The sequence below is a fragment of the Saxophila tyrrhenica genome, assembly GCF_035928015.1.
Source record: "Saxophila tyrrhenica strain CCFEE 5935 chromosome Unknown scaffold_16, whole genome shotgun sequence".
NCBI classification, from domain to species: Eukaryota; Fungi; Ascomycota; class Dothideomycetes; order Mycosphaerellales; family Extremaceae; genus Saxophila; species Saxophila tyrrhenica.
The window spans coordinates 592,010-613,010 of NW_027041748.1; the positions used below are offsets into that span (position 1 = coordinate 592,010).

At 54.4% G+C, this 21,001-nt stretch overlaps 7 protein-coding genes across 7 annotated transcripts; 3 read left to right on the forward strand and 4 right to left on the reverse strand.

Moving 5' to 3' along the window:
- Positions 1-600: 600 nt before the first annotated feature.
- Positions 601-6,421, forward strand: URA2 (Carbamoyl-phosphate synthase; the record flags this gene model as incomplete). Its single annotated transcript, XM_064806362.1, has 4 exons — positions 601-1,324; positions 1,382-3,848; positions 3,932-6,314; positions 6,365-6,421. The coding sequence occupies 4 exons, from the start codon at positions 601-603 to the stop codon at positions 6,419-6,421; spliced, it is 5,631 nt and encodes a 1,876-aa protein (XP_064655688.1).
- A 161-nt stretch (positions 6,422-6,582) lies between these two features.
- On the reverse strand, positions 6,583-8,656 carry GPR1 (G protein-coupled receptor gpr1; the record flags this gene model as incomplete). Its single annotated transcript, XM_064806363.1, has 2 exons — positions 6,583-8,171; positions 8,224-8,656. The coding sequence occupies 2 exons, from the start codon at positions 8,654-8,656 to the stop codon at positions 6,583-6,585; spliced, it is 2,022 nt and encodes a 673-aa protein (XP_064655689.1).
- A 683-nt stretch (positions 8,657-9,339) lies between these two features.
- YUH1 (ubiquitinyl hydrolase 1) lies at positions 9,340-10,153 on the reverse strand (the record flags this gene model as incomplete). Its single annotated transcript, XM_064806364.1, has 2 exons — positions 9,340-10,040; positions 10,093-10,153. 2 exons carry the CDS (start codon positions 10,151-10,153, stop codon positions 9,340-9,342), a joined length of 762 nt encoding a protein of 253 aa, XP_064655690.1.
- Positions 10,154-11,214: 1,061 nt separating this feature from the next.
- Positions 11,215-12,744, reverse strand: LTR77_009136 (uncharacterized protein; the record flags this gene model as incomplete). Its single annotated transcript, XM_064806365.1, has 1 exon — positions 11,215-12,744. One exon carries the CDS (start codon positions 12,742-12,744, stop codon positions 11,215-11,217), a length of 1,530 nt encoding a protein of 509 aa, XP_064655691.1.
- Positions 12,745-16,941: 4,197 nt separating this feature from the next.
- ESF2 (RNA-binding ATPase activator esf2) lies at positions 16,942-17,916 on the forward strand (the record flags this gene model as incomplete). The annotated part of the gene is made up of 1 exon (XM_064806366.1): positions 16,942-17,916. The coding sequence occupies one exon, from the start codon at positions 16,942-16,944 to the stop codon at positions 17,914-17,916; it is 975 nt and encodes a 324-aa protein (XP_064655692.1).
- A 406-nt stretch (positions 17,917-18,322) lies between these two features.
- On the forward strand, positions 18,323-19,318 carry TRM12 (S-adenosylmethionine-dependent methyltransferase; the record flags this gene model as incomplete). Its single annotated transcript, XM_064806367.1, has 1 exon — positions 18,323-19,318. The coding sequence occupies one exon, from the start codon at positions 18,323-18,325 to the stop codon at positions 19,316-19,318; it is 996 nt and encodes a 331-aa protein (XP_064655693.1).
- Positions 19,319-19,587: 269 nt separating this feature from the next.
- On the reverse strand, positions 19,588-20,190 carry LTR77_009139 (uncharacterized protein; the record flags this gene model as incomplete). The annotated part of the gene is made up of 1 exon (XM_064806368.1): positions 19,588-20,190. One exon carries the CDS (start codon positions 20,188-20,190, stop codon positions 19,588-19,590), a length of 603 nt encoding a protein of 200 aa, XP_064655694.1.
- Between the last annotated feature and the right edge of the window lie 811 nt (positions 20,191-21,001).

Genomic DNA, 21,001 nt, shown 5'->3' on the forward strand with positions numbered 1-21,001 from the left:
CATGTCAATGAGCAGTGGCTGTGGCCATAGTCGGCCTGCTCATCGGACCAATCTATCCGGGTGCTCAAACCGTCTTCACACGCCTGCTGCCTGGCAGTCTGCAAGTGTTCGCCATTGGATTCATTAGTTCAATGGGATCCAGTGGAGGCGCCCTGGTGCCATTCCTGACAGGCTTGATCGCTCAGTCTGCTGGCACGTTCGTGCTGCATCCGATATGCATCTTGTGAGTCCTCCCAGTATACACAATGTTGCATGCTTAGAAAGCTGATGTCGTGATATAGCTGCTTCGTGTGGATGCTCATATGCTGGGCTTGTCTGCCCCACCTGGCGAAGCGTAGGGAGTAGCCCGGATGCGCGGCGTAGAAGGCGCTCCAGTAGTCTGATATAGCGCGACTCGACCTATACCTTATTGTTCGAGTCTCGTTCGAATGGAGATGTTCACTTGATTGTGTCGCGCGTCTGTCGCTTGTCTGGACCCTGCAGCTCCTTGGCAAAGTTTAAACTTTTTGAAAGCATTTTTAGACCGCTCGAGCTCGAACTTTTCGACTTCACATGCTTTTTCCAGCAAATTTCTCACCAAAGTGGTAGAGCTTCTCGGAGATGGCTGAACAAGGGGAGGAGAGCATGATGGCGCTCGAGGTTAAGGACGGAGACAGGAGCATTCGCTTCTGCGAGGGCCAGAGTTTTGGTGCTCACCGCAGCGTTGCAGGTGAACTGGTCTTCCAGACTGGTATGGTCGGCTACCCAGAGTCAATCACGGACCCTTCATACCGCGGACAGATACTGGTCATAACATTCCCACTCGTCGGCAACTACGGCGTACCTTCGAGGGAGGACCGCGACGCAATTCTGCAAGATGTTCCGGCTCACTTCGAGGCCGCTGAGATCCACATTGCTGGACTCGTGGTGGCTTCGTACAGTGGTGAGGACTACTCGCATTACCTCGCCACCTCCTCTCTTGGGACATGGCTGAAAGAGCAGAATGTGCCGGCAATTAGCGGTGTGGACACCAGAGCATTGACGAAGCGGATACGAGAGAAGGGCAGCATGCTAGGACGTCTGCTGATGCAGACGGGCACTGAGCGAACCCAGGATGATGTCATCCCTGCAAGTGGGACGCAGACACCAAATGGCATAAACGGCCCAATGGCGGTTGCGAACCTGCCGAGCCTCCCAAATCTCAACGCCTCAGACGGGACGTTGAGCGTCAACGGTGTCAACGGTGTCAACGGTGTCAATGGACACTTCCATAAGTCGAAGGAGGTTGCAGTCTACGACGAGAAGGCGTGGTATGATCCAAATATCAGGAATTTGGTCGCGGACGGTAAGCTTGCCTTGCCAGCCTGTATAGATAGACGCTCGTGTCTAATGTCTTCGATAGTCTCAACGCCAAAGCCAAAGATTTACTCTCCAAGTCCGTCCGTTGCGTTGCGTCACCCGTCCGGTAGACCTGTGCGTGTCGTATGTGTTGATGTTGGTCTGAAATACAACCAACTGCGGTGCCTCGTCAACCGAGGCGTGGAGGTTCAAGTGGTGCCTTGGGACTACGACTTTCCCAAGCTGGCTGGAAAAGAGTATGACGGCCTCTTCATCTCGAACGGTCCCGGCGACCCGGCCATGGTCGAGCAAACGGTCAAGCACATCGCCACAGCCCTCGAAGAAGCTCGCACGCCAATCTTCGGCATCTGCCTTGGCCACCAACTTCTCGCACGTGCCGCTGGCGCAGATACGCTTAAGATGAAATTCGGAAATCGAGGTCATAATATTCCATGCACCAGCATGCTATCGGGCAAGTGCTACATCACATCACAGAACCACGGTTACGCTGTGGATGCCGATACCCTGCCTCCTGGCTGGACCGAGCTCTTCGTCAACGCCAATGATCACAGCAACGAGGGTATTAGACACACCAACCGACCTTTCTTCAGTGTGCAGTTCCACCCCGAGAGCACACCCGGCCCTCGCGACACGGAGTTCTTATTTGATGTCTTCGTGCAGACGATCACGAACACGATCGAAGACCCGCAGAAGATGGAACAGCCAGTCAGCTTCCCTGGTGGCGATGCTGCTGAGAATGCAGCTCTCAAGCCTCGGGTCAATGTGAAGAAGGTGCTGGTGCTGGGTAGTGGTGGCTTGAGTATTGGCCAGGCTGGAGAGTTTGACTACTCTGGTAGCCAAGCAATCAAGGCGCTGAAGGAAGAAGGCATCTACACGGTTCTCATAAACCCGAACATCGCCACAATCCAGACATCGAAGGGCCTGGCAGACAAGGTCTACTTCCTGCCTGTCAACGCCGACTTCGTCCGGAAAGTCATCAAACAGGAGCGTCCGGATGCGATTTACGTTACCTTTGGTGGACAAACTGCACTTCAAGTCGGTATTCAGCTCAAGGACGAGTTCGAAGCTCTGGGTGTCAAAGTCTTGGGCACGCCCATCGACACTATCATCACGACCGAGGATCGTGAGCTGTTCGCAAGGAGCATGGAGTCCATCAACGCGCCGTGCGCCAAGTCGAAGTCAGCCAACAACATCAACGAGGCTCTTGAGGCGGTCGAAGGCATCGGCTATCCAGTCATTATCCGCGCTGCCTATGCCCTTGGTGGTTTGGGCAGCGGGTTCGCGGAGAACAAGGAGCAGCTGTTGGACCTTTGCAACAAGGCATTCGCTGCAAGTCCGCAGGTGCTCATTGAGCGCAGCATGAAAGGGTGGAAGGAGATCGAGTACGAAGTCGTCCGCGACGCCCACGACAACTGCATCACGGTCTGCAACATGGAGAACTTCGACCCACTTGGAATCCATACAGGCGACTCGGTCGTTGTGGCTCCATCTCAGACGCTTTCCGACCAGGACTACAACATGCTACGCACCACCGCCGTTCGCGTGATCAGGCATTTGGGTGTGGTGGGTGAGTGCAACATCCAATATGCGCTGAACCCAGACAGCCGCGAGTACTGCATCATCGAGGTCAATGCTCGTCTCTCTAGGTCATCGGCGCTGGCGTCTAAGGCCACGGGATACCCACTGGCTTTCATAGCTGCGAAACTTGGCCTGAACATCCCTCTCAACGAGATCAAGAATACGGTCACGAAAGTCACCTGTGCTTGCTTCGAGCCATCGCTTGATTACGTGGTAGTTAAGATTCCGAGATGGGATCTGAAGAAGTTCACCAGAGTTTCGACATTGCTTGGATCGTCAATGAAGAGTGTCGGCGAGGTCATGAGCATCGGTCGCACATTCGAAGAAGCGATTCAAAAGGCCATCCGGTCAGTTGACCCAAGCAATCTCGGCTTCAACGAGACGACAGCCCTCATGTCTATCGACATCGACACAGAGCTGCAGACGCCTTCAGACCAGCGCATGTTCGCCCTCGCAAACGCCATGCACAACGGCTACACCGTCGAGAAGATCTGGCAGATGACCAAGATCGACAAGTGGTTCCTTCACAAGCTGAAAGGTCTTAGCGATTTCGGCAAACTCATGCGGACTTATGGTATCGATAGCATCTCGTCCAACTTGATGCGGAAGGCCAAGGCGATGGGCTTCTCAGACCGCCAGCTGGCGCTGTTTTGGGAGAGCAATGAGCAGCATGTCCGCCGCTCGCGGGTGGAGATGGGCATTATGCCTGTGGTGAAGCAGATTGACACTGTGGCGGCGGAGTTCCCGGCTTATACGAACTACCTCTATCTCACATACAACGGAGCGGAGCATGATGTTCTGTTCAACGACAGGGGTGTGATGGTGTTGGGATCTGGTGTCTACCGCATTGGCTCCTCAGTGGAGTTTGACTGGTGTTCTGTCAGGGCAGTTCGTACACTGCGGGACAATGGGTATAAGACTGTCATGGTCAAGTAAGTCGATGGTTGGGTTCTCGCCGACACAACTCTCCTCCCTCCGTGTCACATGATACGGCATAATGCTAACTTATGAATAGTTACAACCCAGAGACCGTGTCCACCGACTACGACGAGGCCGACAGACTGTACTTCGAGAACATCACGCTGGAGAACGTGCTCGACATCTACCAGCTGGAGCACTCGAGCGGTGTCATCCTATCCATGGGTGGCCAGACCCCAAACAACATCTCCCTGCCACTGTACCGATCCAACGTCAGGGTGTTGGGTACCTCGCCAGAAATGATTGACACGGCCGAGAACCGATACAAGTTCTCTCGCATGCTCGACAGACTGGGCGTGGACCAGCCTCAATGGAAGGAGCTCACTAGCACAGATGAAGCCAAAGACTTCTGCAAGAAGGTTAAGTACCCTGTGCTCGTGCGACCATCATACGTCTTGTCTGGAGCTGCGATGAACACTGTCTATTCCGAGCACGATCTAGCTGCATACCTTGCACAAGCTGTGGACGTGTCCAAGGATCATCCAGTGGTCATCACGAAGTACATCGAGAACGCCAAGGAGATCGAGATGGACGCAGTTGCACGGAATGGTCTGATGATTGGCCACTTCGTTTCCGAGCACGTCGAGAACGCTGGCGTGCACTCTGGAGATGCGACTCTAATATTGCCGCCGCAGGACCTGGACCCGGAGACCGTACGCAAGATCGAAGATGCGACTCGCAAGATTGGTGATGCACTCAACGTGACTGGGCCGTACAACATCCAGTTCATTGCCAAGGAAAACGAGATCAAGGTGATTGAGTGCAATGTGCGGGCTTCGCGCTCCTTCCCGTTCGTCTCGAAGGTCATGGGACTTGACCTGATCGAGATGGCGACCAAGGCTATGACAGGCATACCGGTGAGAGAGTACCCAGCTTCGCCAGTGCCGCCGGACTACGTCGCCGTCAAGGTCCCACAGTTCTCATTCTCGAGGCTGTCTGGAGCAGATCCTGTCATGGGTGTAGAGATGGCCTCTACCGGAGAAGTTGCATGCTTCGGCCGGACAAAGTACGAAGCCTACATCAAAGGCCTGATCTCTACGGGCTTCAGGCTGCCGAGGAAGGCCATCCTGCTGTCCATTGGCTCCTTCAAGGACAAGACGGAGATGCTGCCTTCAGTCGAGAAGCTGCACAAGCTTGGCTTCAAGCTGTTCGCTACAGCGGGGACAGCAGACTTCATCGAGGAGCACAACATCCCCGTACAGTTCCTGGAGGCTCTCGGCGATGACGAACAGCGGCAGGAGTACTCCCTCACGCATGCTCTGGCAAACAACCTCATCGATCTGTACATCAACCTGCCATCCAGCAACAAGTTCAGGCGACCCGCGAACTACATGAGCAAAGGTTACCGCACCCGCCGGATGGCCGTGGACTACCAAACGCCTCTCGTGACGAACGTAAAGATCGCGAAGATCCTCATCGAGGCCATTGACCGCAACTACGACTTCAGCATCAGCAGAGTCGACTACCAGACTTTCGCCGAAGTGCCCACTGCACCTGCTGCCTTGCCACAGCCTTCGCAGACTTCAGTCACGCTGGCGGATTTGCTGAAGGACTCACCATTCACGGGCCGAGACATTCTTTCGGTCAAGCAGATTACCAAGGACGAGCTGCATTTGATCTTCACTGTGGCTGCCGAGATGAGGCTAGGTGTTGAGCGCGGAGGCTCGCTTGACGTGTTGAAAGGCCGCGTGCTGTGCTCGCTGTTCTTCGAGCCTTCAACCCGCACCTCTGCCTCATTCGATGCTGCCATGAAGCGACTTGGTGGTTCGACGGTGGTCATCAACGAAGCCCATTCCAGCTCTCAGAAGGGCGAGAGTCTGGAAGATACCATCCGCACACTGGATCAGTACGGCGATGCCATCGTGCTACGGCATCCGGAGGCCGATAGTGTCGACATTGCTGCCAAAGCTGCTGACCGCCCGATCATCAATGCTGGCAATGGCTCCCGCGAGCACCCAACGCAGGCGTTGCTTGACCTCTTCACCATCCGCGAGGAGCTTGGCACAGTCAACGGTCTCACAATCACTTTCACCGGCGACCTGAAGTATGGACGCACCGTCCACTCCCTTTGCGAAATGCTACGCCATTACAACGTCACCGTCCAGCTCGCCGCACCCTCACCTCTAGCTCTACCGCGTAAGATTCGGGAGACCTTGAAGGCTCGCGGTCAGCTGGGAGCAGAGTCGGAAACCCTGACTCCCGAGATAGTTGCGAAGACTGATGTGCTGTACTGCACGCGGGTGCAGAAGGAGCGCTTCGAGGACCTGGATCTTTATGAGAAGGTCAAGGATGAGATGGTCGTCAGTGCGAAGACGTTGCGAGATGCTAAGGCGAACATGATTGTGATGCATCCGCTGCCGAGGAACATGGAGCTGGCGAAGGAGGTGGACGATGACCCGAGGGCGGCGTACTTCAGACAGGTGAGTGATTACCACATTCCTACTGTGAGCTTTGCTAATTTCTACCACAGATGAGATACGGCATGTTCGTGCGGATGGCGTTGCTGGCTCTGGTAATGGCGCCGTGATGATTTGGTGGCCCAACAAAAGTGTTTATACTCAAGCGGATGCTGGCGTCGTGCATAGCGCTGGCGTTCGGATAGATAGACTGTGGGATGTAGAATAACGGTTTCAGCAAGTAATTACGAGTCAAGATTGATACAGAGCTTCCAAATGTGAATACTACAACTCAAGGCGCTACAGGTTTCTTGTCCGTCTTCTCATCGCCGTACTCCAGAGTCTCATCGACCTGTGGATCGAACCATTCCTTTCGCCCTAGCGGAGCCTTTTTACTTTGACTAATGACACTCGTCCTCCTCTCATTCAAGCTCTTCCGATTCGCGTCATACTCCGCTCGCTCCAGTGCCAGTCGCTCTGCCGCCCTCTCGGCCTCCAGGTGCCTCCGATCAGAACCTCCGCTGTACGTCCGTTTGTGCGGCTTGACTGAAGAACCAACGGTCTCGCTGCTCGAACGTTTACTCTTGGTCGCCCATCGCTTTAGCGACGCTAGCAGACCAGTCTGCGAGCCGTTCTTGCCATCGTGGGTGGAATCGAGATCCGGTACATTGCTCGGCGCTCGACTCGTACGTCTGCGCTGCGCCCAGGTGCCTCCGAAGCAGAAGCGCCAGAACATGAAGCTGCCGATGAACGTCCCGTCCGAACCTGGAATATGTCGCCACGGCTTCTCGCGCCAGCAGAAAACGGTGACGTCGACGAAGGTCATGATGGTCATGACAGTGAGCTGTAGGATTTTGAGTGCGAATATTGGATGTTGGGCCCAGTAGTCGATGTAGTTCATGCAGTTGACAACGAACGGTATGATCCAGAGCAGCATGTAGATGCCCGGGTAGATGAAGAGGAGGCGGAGCTGGCGCTGAATGGCAGCACGGCGGAACTTCAGCGCCTTTTGGGCTGAGTGCCGTGGAACACCCGACTGTGCACCGCTTGGTAGACCTTCGGCGATCGGTGGGAGTGTGGGTGCGCCTTCGAAGGACACGCCGGCTGAGGAGCGGACTGAGCCCATGCTTACGATGGAGCCTCTGTGTGTGCTGGGCTCGATGCCTGGCGGCAGTCCAAAGTCCTCTGATAGGATGCCGTGGGCGATTTGACGACTACCTCTTCGTGAGGTTGGAGTAGATTTGCTTTGCGATGCGAACGGGTTCGACGCCGCATCTGAGTCTCCGCCCAACGCCCAGGCAGGCATTGACTGGCGGCGGGCAAAATCCGCTTTCTGGGAGGTCGTTGTCTCTGGTGACGAGAACTTGTGCGGCTTCACCTTGAGCACGCTTTCAACATCGTCTGGTGCACAATCCTGCGAGGAGTCGTCGTCATCCGGGTTGGACAGTTTCTGAGCAGAACGGTCCTGTTCTCCCTTTTGCTTGTCGGTACCTCCAGTTGTCGCAGTGATCGAACTGTGCATGAGCTGACTGGTACTGCTGTCCTTCTCCTGTCCAAAAACTTTGAACTCGCTACCAACATATCTAGTGATACTAATGGCGACGAAGATGACGTATATCCAGATCAGATATCTCGGGATCCAGAACAATGCAAGTCTGTACCACATTGGCCGCAGTGGTAGCGAGCAGAAGCCTCCTTGAGCTATGTAGCCCGTGCCAGGATTCACAAAAGCCAGCGAAGCAGTAAGATTTGGTATCAGGAACCAGGCGGCGACCACCCATTTACGGACGCGGTATAGTCCGTCGTGGCCGAGGTATGTGAAGCGGGTGGGTGGGAAGATCTGAAGGTACATATGCATGCTCATGAAAAGGACGGCGAAATCTAGGACGATTAGCAAGTCTCCTCTTTGACAGCTTCATGCTCTAACACTTACCACACATCTCGAATCCAACCTGCAACATGTACCCGCTCGCCTGACAGAAGCTCGTCTCGGTCATTATCTTGCCCTGAGTGAACGTCACAGCCGAGAAGATAGCGAACCATAGGCTCTTCCACGACCCGCCCAAGATCAGAAGCAACACAAGGTCTCGCCGGAAGTTCCTCCTCATCATCCAGAACCAGTAAACCGCACATACTGCTGCGAGGAGGCTGACGCTGGTGGTGCAAGTGACGAGCACCTGGACGGTGTGCTGCTGCTGGATGTTGAGGACCATGCTGGCGTTGAAGCCCTTGGGGTCGGAAAATGCGGGAGAGTCGACTTGTTCGCGTGAGAAGGCATTGTGGAAAAAGGCAGATGTGCCGTCTAGGCTGGCGTGAGCGGCTTGGAACACTTTGCCGTCCGTTCCGAAGATCGGGATGGAAGGCATTGCGGGTATTGGTGCTGCTTGTTTTCCCGATTCTCTGCGATGGGTAGAGCTCGTAACCCGCGCAAGGGGGAGGGCGTGTCCGAAGGCGATCAGATTGGGCCGCTCATGGAGCGTCTGGCGGTAGAGCGAAGTAATCTATTGCTTGTAATCATCGTTCTATCTTAACTTGACGCATCACCACAGTCGGTTGTCGCAGCAGTGAAAGTGAGGTCCTGGCATCGCTATGGGAAAGCGAGGCGACGCGCTCATTGGAATGCGGGTGGAAATACCAGCAGTGTGGTCGAGAACAGACTCCTGGAACTAGGGATTTAGGTGTATCTGCCAATGTACTTTAACCACATCTTCATACTTTAGCTTCAGGTAGACTCATTCTTGTACTGCCGTACAGCTGAGCTCGCAGTACCCGAGGCCTTCTTCTGAGTGCTCATGTCGAGATTCGGTCTTCAACGCCACAGTTGTCGCGCTTGTCGGATGCTCGAGGTGCCGTGTGCCGGGAGGAATGCGGTTCAGATCCGATTCTGAGCATCGCGGCTATCCACGAGCGTTGCTGTAGTGAAGAGCCCAGAACAGTCGACAACGGGTTGCGCGCCTATCGCGACTCATGTGGCATCCATGTCATGAGCACGCATGACTCCCGTTGAAGCTGCTTGATCCTGCCTTCGTGTAATCGTAGCATCGTATCATCAATCATCAAAGCTCTCCGCCAGCGCAACAATGCTGAACCTCAAATCCCCTCCCTCAGCCTCCCTCTTCATGAACGCTCTCGCACCCAGTTCCAACGCCCTCTCACTTAGCACATCATCTCCCTCCCCAAGAGCACCGTGGTCGATCGGCCCTTTCCTCCTTCCATCCATCTCAAACAAGTGCCCGTTCTTCTCACTCTTCACGAAGCACACAAAGTGCAGGTCCACATTATCCTCCGCCTGCGGAGCCGCCGTATCACCAGTCGAAGCCGCAGCCGAATGAGCCGTTTCCAATGCCTCAGTCTCCTCGAGCAGTTCTGCGCGTTCACGTGGTTTCAACGGAAGAGCCCGCTTGACCAGCGTGTCCAAGTCGCTATCCTGCTGAATCATCGCCCTCGCCGCGCCGTTCGAGACCGCGTGCAAAACGCCGATGAGCCCGCACGCGTTGCCGATGGTTTGCTTGTACCATATCACGTCTTCAGCTTCGCCATGACCTTCATATTCTTGCTTGTCCTTGTCCTCTTCGTGGCGGAACTTCTCGTACGTGTTGCTGACGGGGAAGACGAGGAGAAGCGCTTGCGCCGGTCGCGGCACGAAGGCGAGGAGGTCCGGGTCGTCGAGCGAGAAGACGTCGTGGAAGGCTAGGGTTGGAGACAGGCCGAGGTTGTGAAGAAGACTGGTCATGACTGCAGGGTTGTTCTCTAGTTCCCGTTAGCTGGTGGTGAGGTCGCGGCGCTCTCATGCTGTGTATACCAAGTGGCACGAAGTGCTTCCTCTTCCGCCCTTGGGCAGTCTGTGTTTGTTGTTCTGCCATGGTCGAAGTGTGATGGTGATGTTGGAAGGTTTGGAAGAAGTGAAGGAGGTTGGGTAAGACAGCTTTGAAGTTGTTTGCCTTCGGGACTTGGCGGGGCCGCCTTGTGCTCCAGGCGACGTAGTGGAAGAAGTGGCAGTCTCCGTAGTCTAGACCATAAGGAAAGTATATCTAGAAGCCTCTTAGTAGGAGATTGTTTAGCGGAGAAGACTGGAGGCGAGGAGTATACGTAGATAGTATAGCCCTCGAGATAGTAGGGATAGTTTAGTTCTCCGAGATAGTAGGAATAGTATCGCCCAACGGGAGTCTTTATAGCGGGCGATAGGGTTACGGAGAAGCCAGAAGCTAACTGCCACTTCTTCTACTACGTCGCCTGGCTTTGAAGGTGCTAAACTCGGTCAAACTGCTCGCGGCTCAAGCACTTCTCCTATCACGACGCTATGAACACCCACAACGATGGAAGTTTTGTACAATAAGTGTTCTCGCAGTCTTTAAGGGTCGGAGAGTGCTGCTACGCACAGTACCTGAGCTCAACGTTCGCTCGCCTACTGGAGATCGAGAGGTGAAGCTTTGTTGTTGAGCCATGAGCAACTTGAGGAACCCACGGTGGAGGAAGGCGACTCACGACGAAGACAAAACATGAGAGAAAGGTGGAACAGGTGGTTGTCTTGAAGATCAGTCAATAATGGCATTTCGCTCAGTGCTATTCAGCTCCCTGGGGTATCTTCGCTATGCATTGCATTCCATTCCCAAACGCCGCGCTTGCTTGCAATGAACCACCCTTGAATATCTCTTCTTCTCGATCGCAGCATGCAGTCATATCTGCACTTCAGCGCCGCAATGTTCTATCTCGTTCCTTGCTTATAGGTGATTCGATGGTGATGTGTGATGTCGTGTGGCGGTGATGCGCTCGATTGGTGATGCGCTCGGAGGTGATGTGTGGTGTGGTGTCGTATTGTGTGATGTGGTGATGTTTGTTGATGTCGTGATGTGTGAGGTGTTGCGCTGTGCGTCTTGAGATCTGTGCATCATTCTCTTCTGTGACCTGAAGGAAGATATTTTGCTCAATCAGGCTGGCCGACCATGTCAGCGACGGACCGGTAGTCTTGCTGCTCGTCGTCGTTGGATTGGATCTGCTGGCCAGCCATGCGCAAGCGGTAGAAACACGTGTAGTCGGAACCGTGATTCGATGTCGCACGCACAAGGACTTTGTTGGTCGCAATCTTTTCGTAGGCTGCTGAGATCGCGAGATACTTCGTCTGCACGTGGTTGCTGTAGTTGATGTCGTAGCCGTTCTTGAGAACGCAGTACCAGGTCTTGCCTGGGGAGTCGCCACATGGGCCGTTTATGTTGAGGATGGAGTCGCCATCGTAGAGATCGCGGACGCGCTTGACCTCTTCTGTTGAGCCTAGATCGATCCAGACCTCGAAGTCTTTCGGCGCTGCTTGAGGGGCGAGTGTTGCTGCTCGCGGGATGTGTTCAATGATGAGTCGGTCGGGGTAGAATTTCGTGTGTGTCATGATGGCAATCTGGACGTAGCCGCTGCTCGATGGAGTGCCGCACCAGCATTCTGTAGCTTCGTCCCACTTCAGGAGAGCAGTGATGGGTGGGTTCGGCGGGATGTTGAGAGGGTTGATGGAGTCGTAGAGTGCGCCGAGCCAGGTCTTGGAGCCGATGATCTTGGTCGCGGATGTGAGGTAGGGGTCGATGCGAGCGCCCAAGCCGACAGAGAACCAGTTCACCATGTGCATCGCCCGGAAGGAGTTGTGGACTTGGTGGAAGCGGATGATGGTGTTGAGCTCGTCTTTGGTGACGCCGATGGACGGCCGCTTCTCGAGCCAGGCTTCGACTGATCGCTGTGCAATGCCGTCGATCTTCGCGGCTTCTTGCTTGAACATGTCGAGAACTTCGGTGGTGTAGCGCTCCCAGACAACAGGCGGCCGATCGTACGGGTACTTGAGGAATGCGACGTGCATTCCCAGCGCGAACTGCTCACGAATCGGCACCACACTCGCTGGTACAGGCACGAAAAGTGCCAGGAGGCCGGAGAAGATGCCGCCGAGGAAGACGATGGCGATCAGCAGGACGAAGTAGATCGGCGAGTTGGGGTTGCTGAGCTGGCGCCAGATCCCCGCGCGAGCAGCAGCGAACGCCCCGCCGTAGCGGGCGTTGTGGTCGAGGACGGTGGCCTCGCGGCCGAGAAGACTCGGCGAGTCTGGTGGTGGTGGTGGTGGTGGGTGGGCGCGGCGGGTGCCCATCTCCGCCGGCCGCTCTTCTGGGATGGGGGCTGGTCGCCCGCTGTACTGCCGGCGACGGGGCCCCGGCGCAAGAGAAGCCGCCTCGCTTCCCTCCTCGACCAGCCCGCCGCTTCTCTCAGCAGCAGAGGAGGCCGGTGCCACCACAGCGGCTGCTGTGCGGCTCTCCTCAAATTGCTGCGAGAAGGCAGCGGACTGGCTGCGGAGCTGCGACCCGAGGTTGGCCTTGCCAGGGGCCCCGTACGCCTGGCTTTGCTTGGCGTCGATCGCCGGGAGGGGGCTCTTCGAGCGGGTCCTCGTCGCTCGTGATGGCGTTTCCGCCGCTGCTCTGGGTGCCATTTGGCTGTGGTGCTGTCGTCGAGGCGGAGAAGGGGCAGGAAGCGGAGCAGAAAGCGGAGCAAAGAGCGGGTGTCGAGAAGGCTGAAGAAAGGAAGAAGGAGCTCTCCAGGATCGAGGCCAGGTTATATGGGCAGCTTAGGACTATTGTTGTATTGTTGCTCCGCCGGAGAATAGGCGCGTCTTGCTATTGTGGTGTTCTCACGAGCCGAAAATAGCTGTCTGTGATTGTCGCAAGACGGAGAAAAGTGACGTTTCGAATGACTGTTATTGCCGTGAGTGAGGTTCTATTGTCAGAGAAAAGGTTCTGAAACTTACATTCCAGCCGTGCTGATTGTGGTGAAGTCTGTGAAATGAGGTCGAGGTTGTTGTTTTGGCGTGGCTGCGGCACGCTAGCGCGCCTCGGCGACGTGCCGCCGTCCCGCAACTCTAAATTCATCCACTTTAGGTAATATCTTGACCCAATCAGAGGAGTGAGAAGTTGTGGTAGAGGACAGGAAGAGATCTGGCGAAAGAAAGCCCTTTACACTTGTGAAAGCAGCATACCACGTGCCACAACTCTGAAGCTTCTGCGCGAGGCAGGAGCGACCCGTGAACAGAGAGTACTGGCGTCTCCGCCGTGCAAACAAGTCGACAAGGCATTGACAAGACCTAAGGTACTTCCAACAGTTTTGGAGAACGATGTACGAGCTGTGATCCAGTCGTGAAGGTACCGTATGGATTATTATCTTCACACCACGATCTTCGAGGCTTATCTGCCACCCAGGCGAGCCGAGAAGGCATTGACAAGTCGCAGGGTACTTCCAACTGTTTTGGAGAACGATCTATGAGCTGTCCTCCAGGCGTGAAAGGACCGTATGAATTTCCATCTTCATATCACCATCTTGGAGGCTTCTCTGCCACCAAAACGAGCGAACGTGGCAATGGCCACACGCAGGATAGGTCCAGCTGTCTTGGAGAAGCGCCCACGGGCTGCCGTCACCCTTGGTTCTAGATGGCATCTCCCAGCCTCAAATTGAACTGATAGGCCACTGACAAGAGCCAGGGCATTCCCAACTGTTCCAGAGAACAATCGATGAGCTGTCCTCAAGTCATAGTCATCGACGGCATTTCGAAGGCTCGATAGCATAGACAGTCCATCGACACCATCTAACGTGGTTCAAGCCACGGCGACGAAGGGTACACAGCACGTCAGGGTAATTGCAGCCTTCTCAACTGTGCAATCCAGTAGACGAGGCACTGCCAAGACCCAGAGTGGTCTCAACTATCCCGGAGAACCGTCTGTGAGCTGGCCTCAAGCCATGGTCATCAATGGCATCTCGAAGCCTCGAACGCGCGATGAAAAAGCAGTGAGACGAACAGGGTGCTTCGAGCTGCGGCGGAGAACTGTTCACCATCGGCGCCATAGCAGGGTGAGTGCAGACTTCTCTGCGATTTAAAGCGTCTTGCGGCATCGCAGCGTGTTTGATCTCTGTATGAAGAAGATGCTCGATCTTGCAGGGTTCCAGGCCAACACACCCTCCCAGCGCTCACACAATGCAGTCTCCGTTTCGCCTTCCACCATTCCCACAAACACAGTCAACATCGTCATGGTTTCCTCCGCAAATGGTGGTACGGTTACCGAAGCCCCTCCTTGGCCAGGGAGGCTCCCACCGACTCTCAAGCTCCGATCGCCGCCCAAGCGTGTCAGCCGGCCCTGCTGAAGACCGTGAGTGATCGTAGGAATGGTCAACCATAATCTCCATACGTGGTGACGGTTCTCGCGGTTGCCCTCTCTCCAGATCGCGATCGAACAAGTATGGTTGCGAAGCTGCATCGTTGCGATCCCGCTGCTGTGACGGTGGCGGCGCCCTGATATGCTTCGGCCAGGCTGGGTCTTCGGAGGGCTTAGAAGACTGCCGCAAGTTGTCGTCCGTTTCGTTGGTGGTCTGACAATGCGGAAGGGGATTGCAATCGCGGCCTGTATCCGGGATGGTAGAAGCTCTTTGGTAGGGTGAAGTGACCTGCGTGGTGGGCATTTCGTGCGCTTCGCTGGTGCCACGCATCAAGACCAAGCTTGGTCGGCAGTTGTTGGTGCTCATAGTGTTGCAGGTAATCGCTGATTGATTATCGTAGGGGTTGACGCTCGCCAATTTGGACCTGGTCGGTAGGGTACCCTTCCAGAAATCTGTCGCGAAAACTGCGTTGAGGATGGATCAGCAAAATCAAGCGGCAATTCGTGTGTATCAGACGCACTTGATCTCAAGATCGGCAGGTTGACGGCGAACACCCCGGCCAATGTCTCTCTCACGCCCCATCTGTTAATCGTCAATGCTGACGGATGAGCTGCGAAAGTCATGCAAATTCGAACGATGGCTGCGGTTGTGACGAACAGACCAGACGACAGCAGTATGCACAGCAAAATTTTCTTCCTCAACCGCACTTGTATTGCCCACATCAGCGGGAGAGGAATAGCCAAAAGTGCGGTGTCCGTGAGAACGTTGAGGATCGTGAAGACGTAAAAGTTTTGTGTTTTGAAGGTGCAGGTGAGGCCTGGGTAAGGATCAACCTGCCAGTTGCGGTGGAATGGATGGCAGCTGAATGTGATAGTGAGTACGACTGGTATCTGCACCTGCCGAAGCAGTCACGTCAGTTTCGGCGTACCCAATTTCAAGTCATTCAAGACCAACGTAGGTAACGCCAACGGCGATGGCGAGGAGCTTGACGAAGTGTTGTTGTCGCAGACCAAAAGTGAGGCGGTCGAAGAAAAACTTTTGGTGATAAGCAACGACGTCAGCCGGTGCTTCAGTAACTCGTGCTTCAGCTCATTCTTGCCAGCACCATCGCCTTCAGTGACCACATGAGGGTCGCGTAGGCATACCTATTCTTCTTAGTGACTGATGTACCTGCATACACGAGGTATAGAAGTGCTGAGCTCACCACGCAAGAAGCTCCATCTTCGACCCAGTCATGACTTTCCGCTGGTCTTCGGTTGACATGTCCGTCAGTTCGGCGGGTGTCTATTCGTGACAGTGGTCAGTGATGTACCAAATGGTGTTGAGATCCACGCTCTACAAAATCGACGTTCGAGCCCAGGTGATAGTTGAAGTAGACGCAGATCGCATCTATGGAGTAGCCTGACCCTGGTGAGCAAACGGCCATGCATTGGTTCCGGCTCGGGTGGGGCTTACAGATGAGAACGATGATGGCGAAGAAATTATCTCCCTTCCTCCCTCGAAAGCCCACTGTCCGTATTCGAATAGCCATCCGGAGCAACAAGATGGTCATCCCAACACCGTAGAGGACCCAGTTCTCCATCAGAAAGGTCGGGTCATGGTAAGCCTGCGTGGTCCAGGTCATGTCTGAGTCGGGGTTAAGAAATCGACAAATGAGCAGGTAGAGTTAGTTTCGAGAGCGAATGCTGCACAATCACGTGCGAGAAATCTTAGATGAGGAGGCACAGATTTGCGAAGGAAGACCGAAAGGAAGGATGCGATAACACACTGGCGTTGTTGGAATCGCAAAGATCTCGTACTTAGTGGGAATGCACTGGTTCTCGATGCGGGGCAGGCGTGCGGTTTTCCTGGCAAAGGACAGCGCAGGTGCGCTGTACACGGGATCCGTATCGGAGGAAGGCTCTCATCGCGGCATCATCTTCGTTCTGCTGGCGACCTCGAATGAGGCTCCCGAGAGCGGCACTGTCCCTTCTTTTTGTCATGCCAAGATGCTTTCTCCGAACATAATACTTGGTTCTGAAAGCAGTATTAAGCAACATAAGAGATATGAGACTATATCGTGTCCTTCGCGGGAGTCTTCCGAAGGCTGTTCCGGAGATTCGAATAAACCATGGTCTAGTGACATTGGGTTGGGGTTGCGTGGGTTGCTTCGAGTATAGTCGGTATACCGAGCATCAAAGGCTCCTGCTTCGCGGGCCACGCTTCAAGTCGGGGAACTGCTCGTGGCAAGATCCAACACCGACGGGAAAGCACATTGGACATCCGATCCCAGGCGAGAAAATCTGACAGTGAGCACATCGTTTCGAGGTACTGTAAATGATCCTGTAAGGAGACAAAAGAGAGGGGATGAAACCCTGTGAAGTCGGATGGCTTCCGGAGGGGTGTCAAAAGTGGACACTCGGGAAACGACTTGTGCACTTTAAGGTATTCAGATATCAGTTCACGGTTCTGATCTTCGTTCGACCAACAGATTCGACACACAACGATGTCGATACGAAAGCGCAACGAGTATCTGGAAGGCGAGGAGGACGAAGACGCGTCCGGAGGCGGGTACGACTCCGAGGCGGTCGAAGAAAGTAGAGTCACGATATCTGCACCGGCGCGCAAGCGCCAGAAACTATCTGATGCCTCAAACGACGACGACTTTGATGCCAGCGCCAGTAGAGCAAAGCATCGAAAGCAGCCTGAAGATGTGGACTCTAGGTTTGCGGCTCTACTAGACGATCAAGACGATGGTGCCGCGCTCGACGACGATGTCGAGAACGACGAATCTCCCGCACCAACCTCCTCACTGAAAATCTCAAAGGCGCCGAAACATGTAGCAGCGGCACAGAAAGCGGCGCGAAGAAGTGGTGTGGTATACATCTCCCGGGTCCCGCCTTTCATGAAGCCGCAGACCCTCAAGCACTTTCTCGCGCCGCATGCGCCAAAAGGTCTTGGGCGGATATTCCTTACCCCGGAAGACCATGTGGCGCACTCGCGACGGGTGAAAAAGGGCGGCAACAAGAAGAAGTCATTTACAGATGGCTGGGTGGAGTTCGTGTCGAAGCGGGAAGCGAAGACTGCAGCGGAAACGTTGAACGGCAACATCATTGGTGGCAAGAAAGGCAACTTCTACCATGACGATCTATGGAGCATGAAGTATCTAAAAGGTTTCAAATGGAGCCACCTGACGGAGCAGATTGCGAATGAAAATGCTGAGAGGGCGGCCAGGATGAGGGAGGAAGTGCGAAAGACGAAGCAGGAGAATAAGGCGTTTGTGGACGACATTGAGAGGGGTAAGATGCTGGAGGGCATGGAGACGAAGCGGAAGATGAAGCAGGCGAGGGGTGGAAGCAAAGCAGAGCAGCCTGTGCGGAAGGGCATGACCAACGACTTCAAGCAGAAGTCCGCGCGGAGGATGGACGATGGGACGAAGCTATCTGAACAGGCGACGAAGGTGCAAAGGCTGATCTTCTGATCGTGGACGACGAGCAATGTGAATATGAGACTTTTCCGAACGAACGTGCACCCTAATCTTTTTGCTCCAGCATCAACCTCATCACGCTGTCTATCACTACCTACCTGATCACAATCTCAGTATCGCGAGAAAGGGTATATCAACATTACTCCTCGATGTCCCACGTCTTATCAGTGTGGTAATTTGTAGAAACGGCCTCGTGCTTTTGCCAATTACTCTCGACGCTTCGTTTCTTCATCCGCCTGCATTGTAGACTCGACAACTTCATCACCACTTCCAACTTGGCTGCAAGCAACCTTTGGTCTTGATGGACCGGGCAATAGACACTTGGATCACCACACTTGACACCACATCGTCCAGTGGCAATGCGAGGCTCCTAAAATTACCATACACCATCTACGGATGCATGCTTCTGCTTTCCCACAACGCCTTCCAGACACCAACATGGCAGGAGTTGAAGACGCGCTGTTCCGACGAGAACTTCCAACAACTTTACGAGCTCCTGGCGAAACATCTCAGGATCTCACACATAGCCATCAACAAACCAATACCACCTCAAAGTGATGACATCGACTCGGAAAACATCCTTCGGGCACCACAGAACTTCACGCCTCTGTACGGAGAGTTTGGCCCTACAACATGTTCGTCGCCACCGACTAAGGAAGACTTCGACGCCGCCTTCTGGGTGACGGCGAAGCAGAACGATATCTATCAAACCTGGGCTCCCAGATGGACTATGTTCTCTCGAGGCAATATCAGCGAGAAGGCTCGATTGCTCGGCTTGTCGTCAGTACACGCAGCCATTGAGCAAGGCCAGCATGATGGGCGAGGGTGCGCTGCTGTGGACCTTTACGCCGGCATTGGGTACTTTGCCTTCTCGTATCTGAAGGCTGGAGTGAACCAGGTGTTATGTTGGGACATCAATGCTTGGAGCATCGAGGGGCTGAGGAAGGGTGCGAAGGCGAACAAGTGGGACTACGCAACGTACGGTGACCATGATGCTGGTTTCTTCGATGATGGGACGAATGGCGAAGTAAAACTACTCATCTTCGAGGAGTCGAACGAGAACGCACCAGACCGGGTCAGAAAGATGCAAGCAAGCCTTCCACCAATCCGGCACGTGAACTGCGGGCTTCTGCCATCCTCGCAGCATAGCTGGCGAATCGCTGCCAATGTTCTCGATCGAGAGCTAGGCGGCTGGATCCATGTGCATGGGAATTTTGGAATCAGTGAGATCGGTGACAAGGCGGAAGGCATCAGAGAAAGCCTCGAGCATATGTCACAAAGCTATGGACAGCATGCCGCTCCTCAGTTGGAGGGCATCCACCAAGTCAAGAGCTACGCCCCGGGCGTCATGCATTGCGTGTTAGACATATATATACCACCAGCAGATCTCCACTGACCTTCCAACGCCTCGCTTTGCCATGTACATGTCCTCATACAAGTCACACGTTGTCCGTCAACCAAGCAGCCGCCAGTATGATCGTCCAGACCATGAACTGCGCATGTGGATTCTCATGGTGCTGGTCGGCAAGATTCCAGAAAACGCCCCAGGTCAAGACAGCGGCAACCAGCCAGAACCAGTCTCTCTCGTATCGCAAAGCATCGACATGCACACCTTCAAGAGCACGCTCAGCGTACGCTCCCGCCGGAAACTCCATCTCCGTACTCTCAGCCATGGCGACGAAATTTGCTAGGTATGTTGGCTTCGACGATAGGCATCCGGTCCATTGCTTCTTGCGCTTCCTGCCGCATCTCCATCTGCTCATGCATCCGAAAATGCTCAATGTCTTCCGGGTGGATCAGATCTTCCTCCTTGGTGTTCTCATCGTGGTACTTTTCGAAATGGTGAATCTCGTACTCATACTCATCGTCGCCATGATGTCCGGGGCCGTAGCCAAGGTCTGGCAGCTTGATCCCCTGTGCTTCGCCAATCGTGTATTCTGCGAACGAAATGGTGCCGCTCGCGTCCCTGTCGAAGAGCGAGATCACCTTCTCAACGGCCTTCATCTTCTCTTCTTGCGGGATGTGGTTCGTGCTGGGGTCTTTGAGGCCGTAGGTTTTGAGGAGGTCTTCCGGCGTCCATTCATTGCTGCTGTCGTAGTCGTGGAGATTGAAGAAGGAGCCTGAGTCGAACGACGTTATGTGGTGCTCTTCAGCCATATGTCGAGTTGCCCAATCCGCGTCCGCTGGAATTGGCTGTTGTTCGTGACCGCCATGCGCCTGCGCATAGCTTGCAAGGCCCAGGCCGAGGAGCGCGAGTATTTGTAGCATTGTACCTGCAAATGGTCCACGAAGAAACAGGAGCAAGTAAATGCAGGTGGACAAGAAACCCTTCCTCACCCGTGTCGAAAGCAGTCTCGATCGGATCAACTTTGTCACGTGCAGCTCTGGGCGTAGAGCTGATACTGATGGATCCGACAGTTCTGAGGTTTCGAGCGTCAAATTTGAGCTGCCACAAGTCGAAATACAACGGCGGTCCAAGCAGCAACACCTTCCATCGACGTTATTCGGCGGTTATGGGTTAAGAATACCTTTTCGACCTGACCGATCGATAGAACAGACCCCGGCGATTGGATCCAGCTTTCGTTAAAGTCGTACGATGGTTGTAGGTTGACCAGTTGCGTATCCAAGCAAAAGTGCTTGGGCCGTGAGAATTCTCCACCCACTCTCGCAACGATAATGCCTTCAACCAAATTGCCTTGGACCCCGTTATACTGTCAACCTATTACGCTGTTCATGAAGACAGCCGCTAGATCGTTAAAACAAACATGGCTTCGCTGCAACGCAGCGCCTCTCATGCCTCTTCGCCTCCCGACGAGCCAGATGTATCCCAGGTGGCCACGCCACGCCAGATTGAGACCAGCACAACCTCGTTCGCCCACTCAAGAGACACAGAACTCATTGAACATGGCAGTCATGATCATTCAAATGGTTTAGGCCACTGCTCGCCCGCCGTAAGGCCGCTACATTCAATCAGCTGGAGGCTTTACCTTTCTCATTTCCTTTCGACATGGAACTCTAGATCCTTCGAATTCGGCTCAGTGCTTTTTCTCAGTGCGATCTACCCAGACACGCTCCTGTA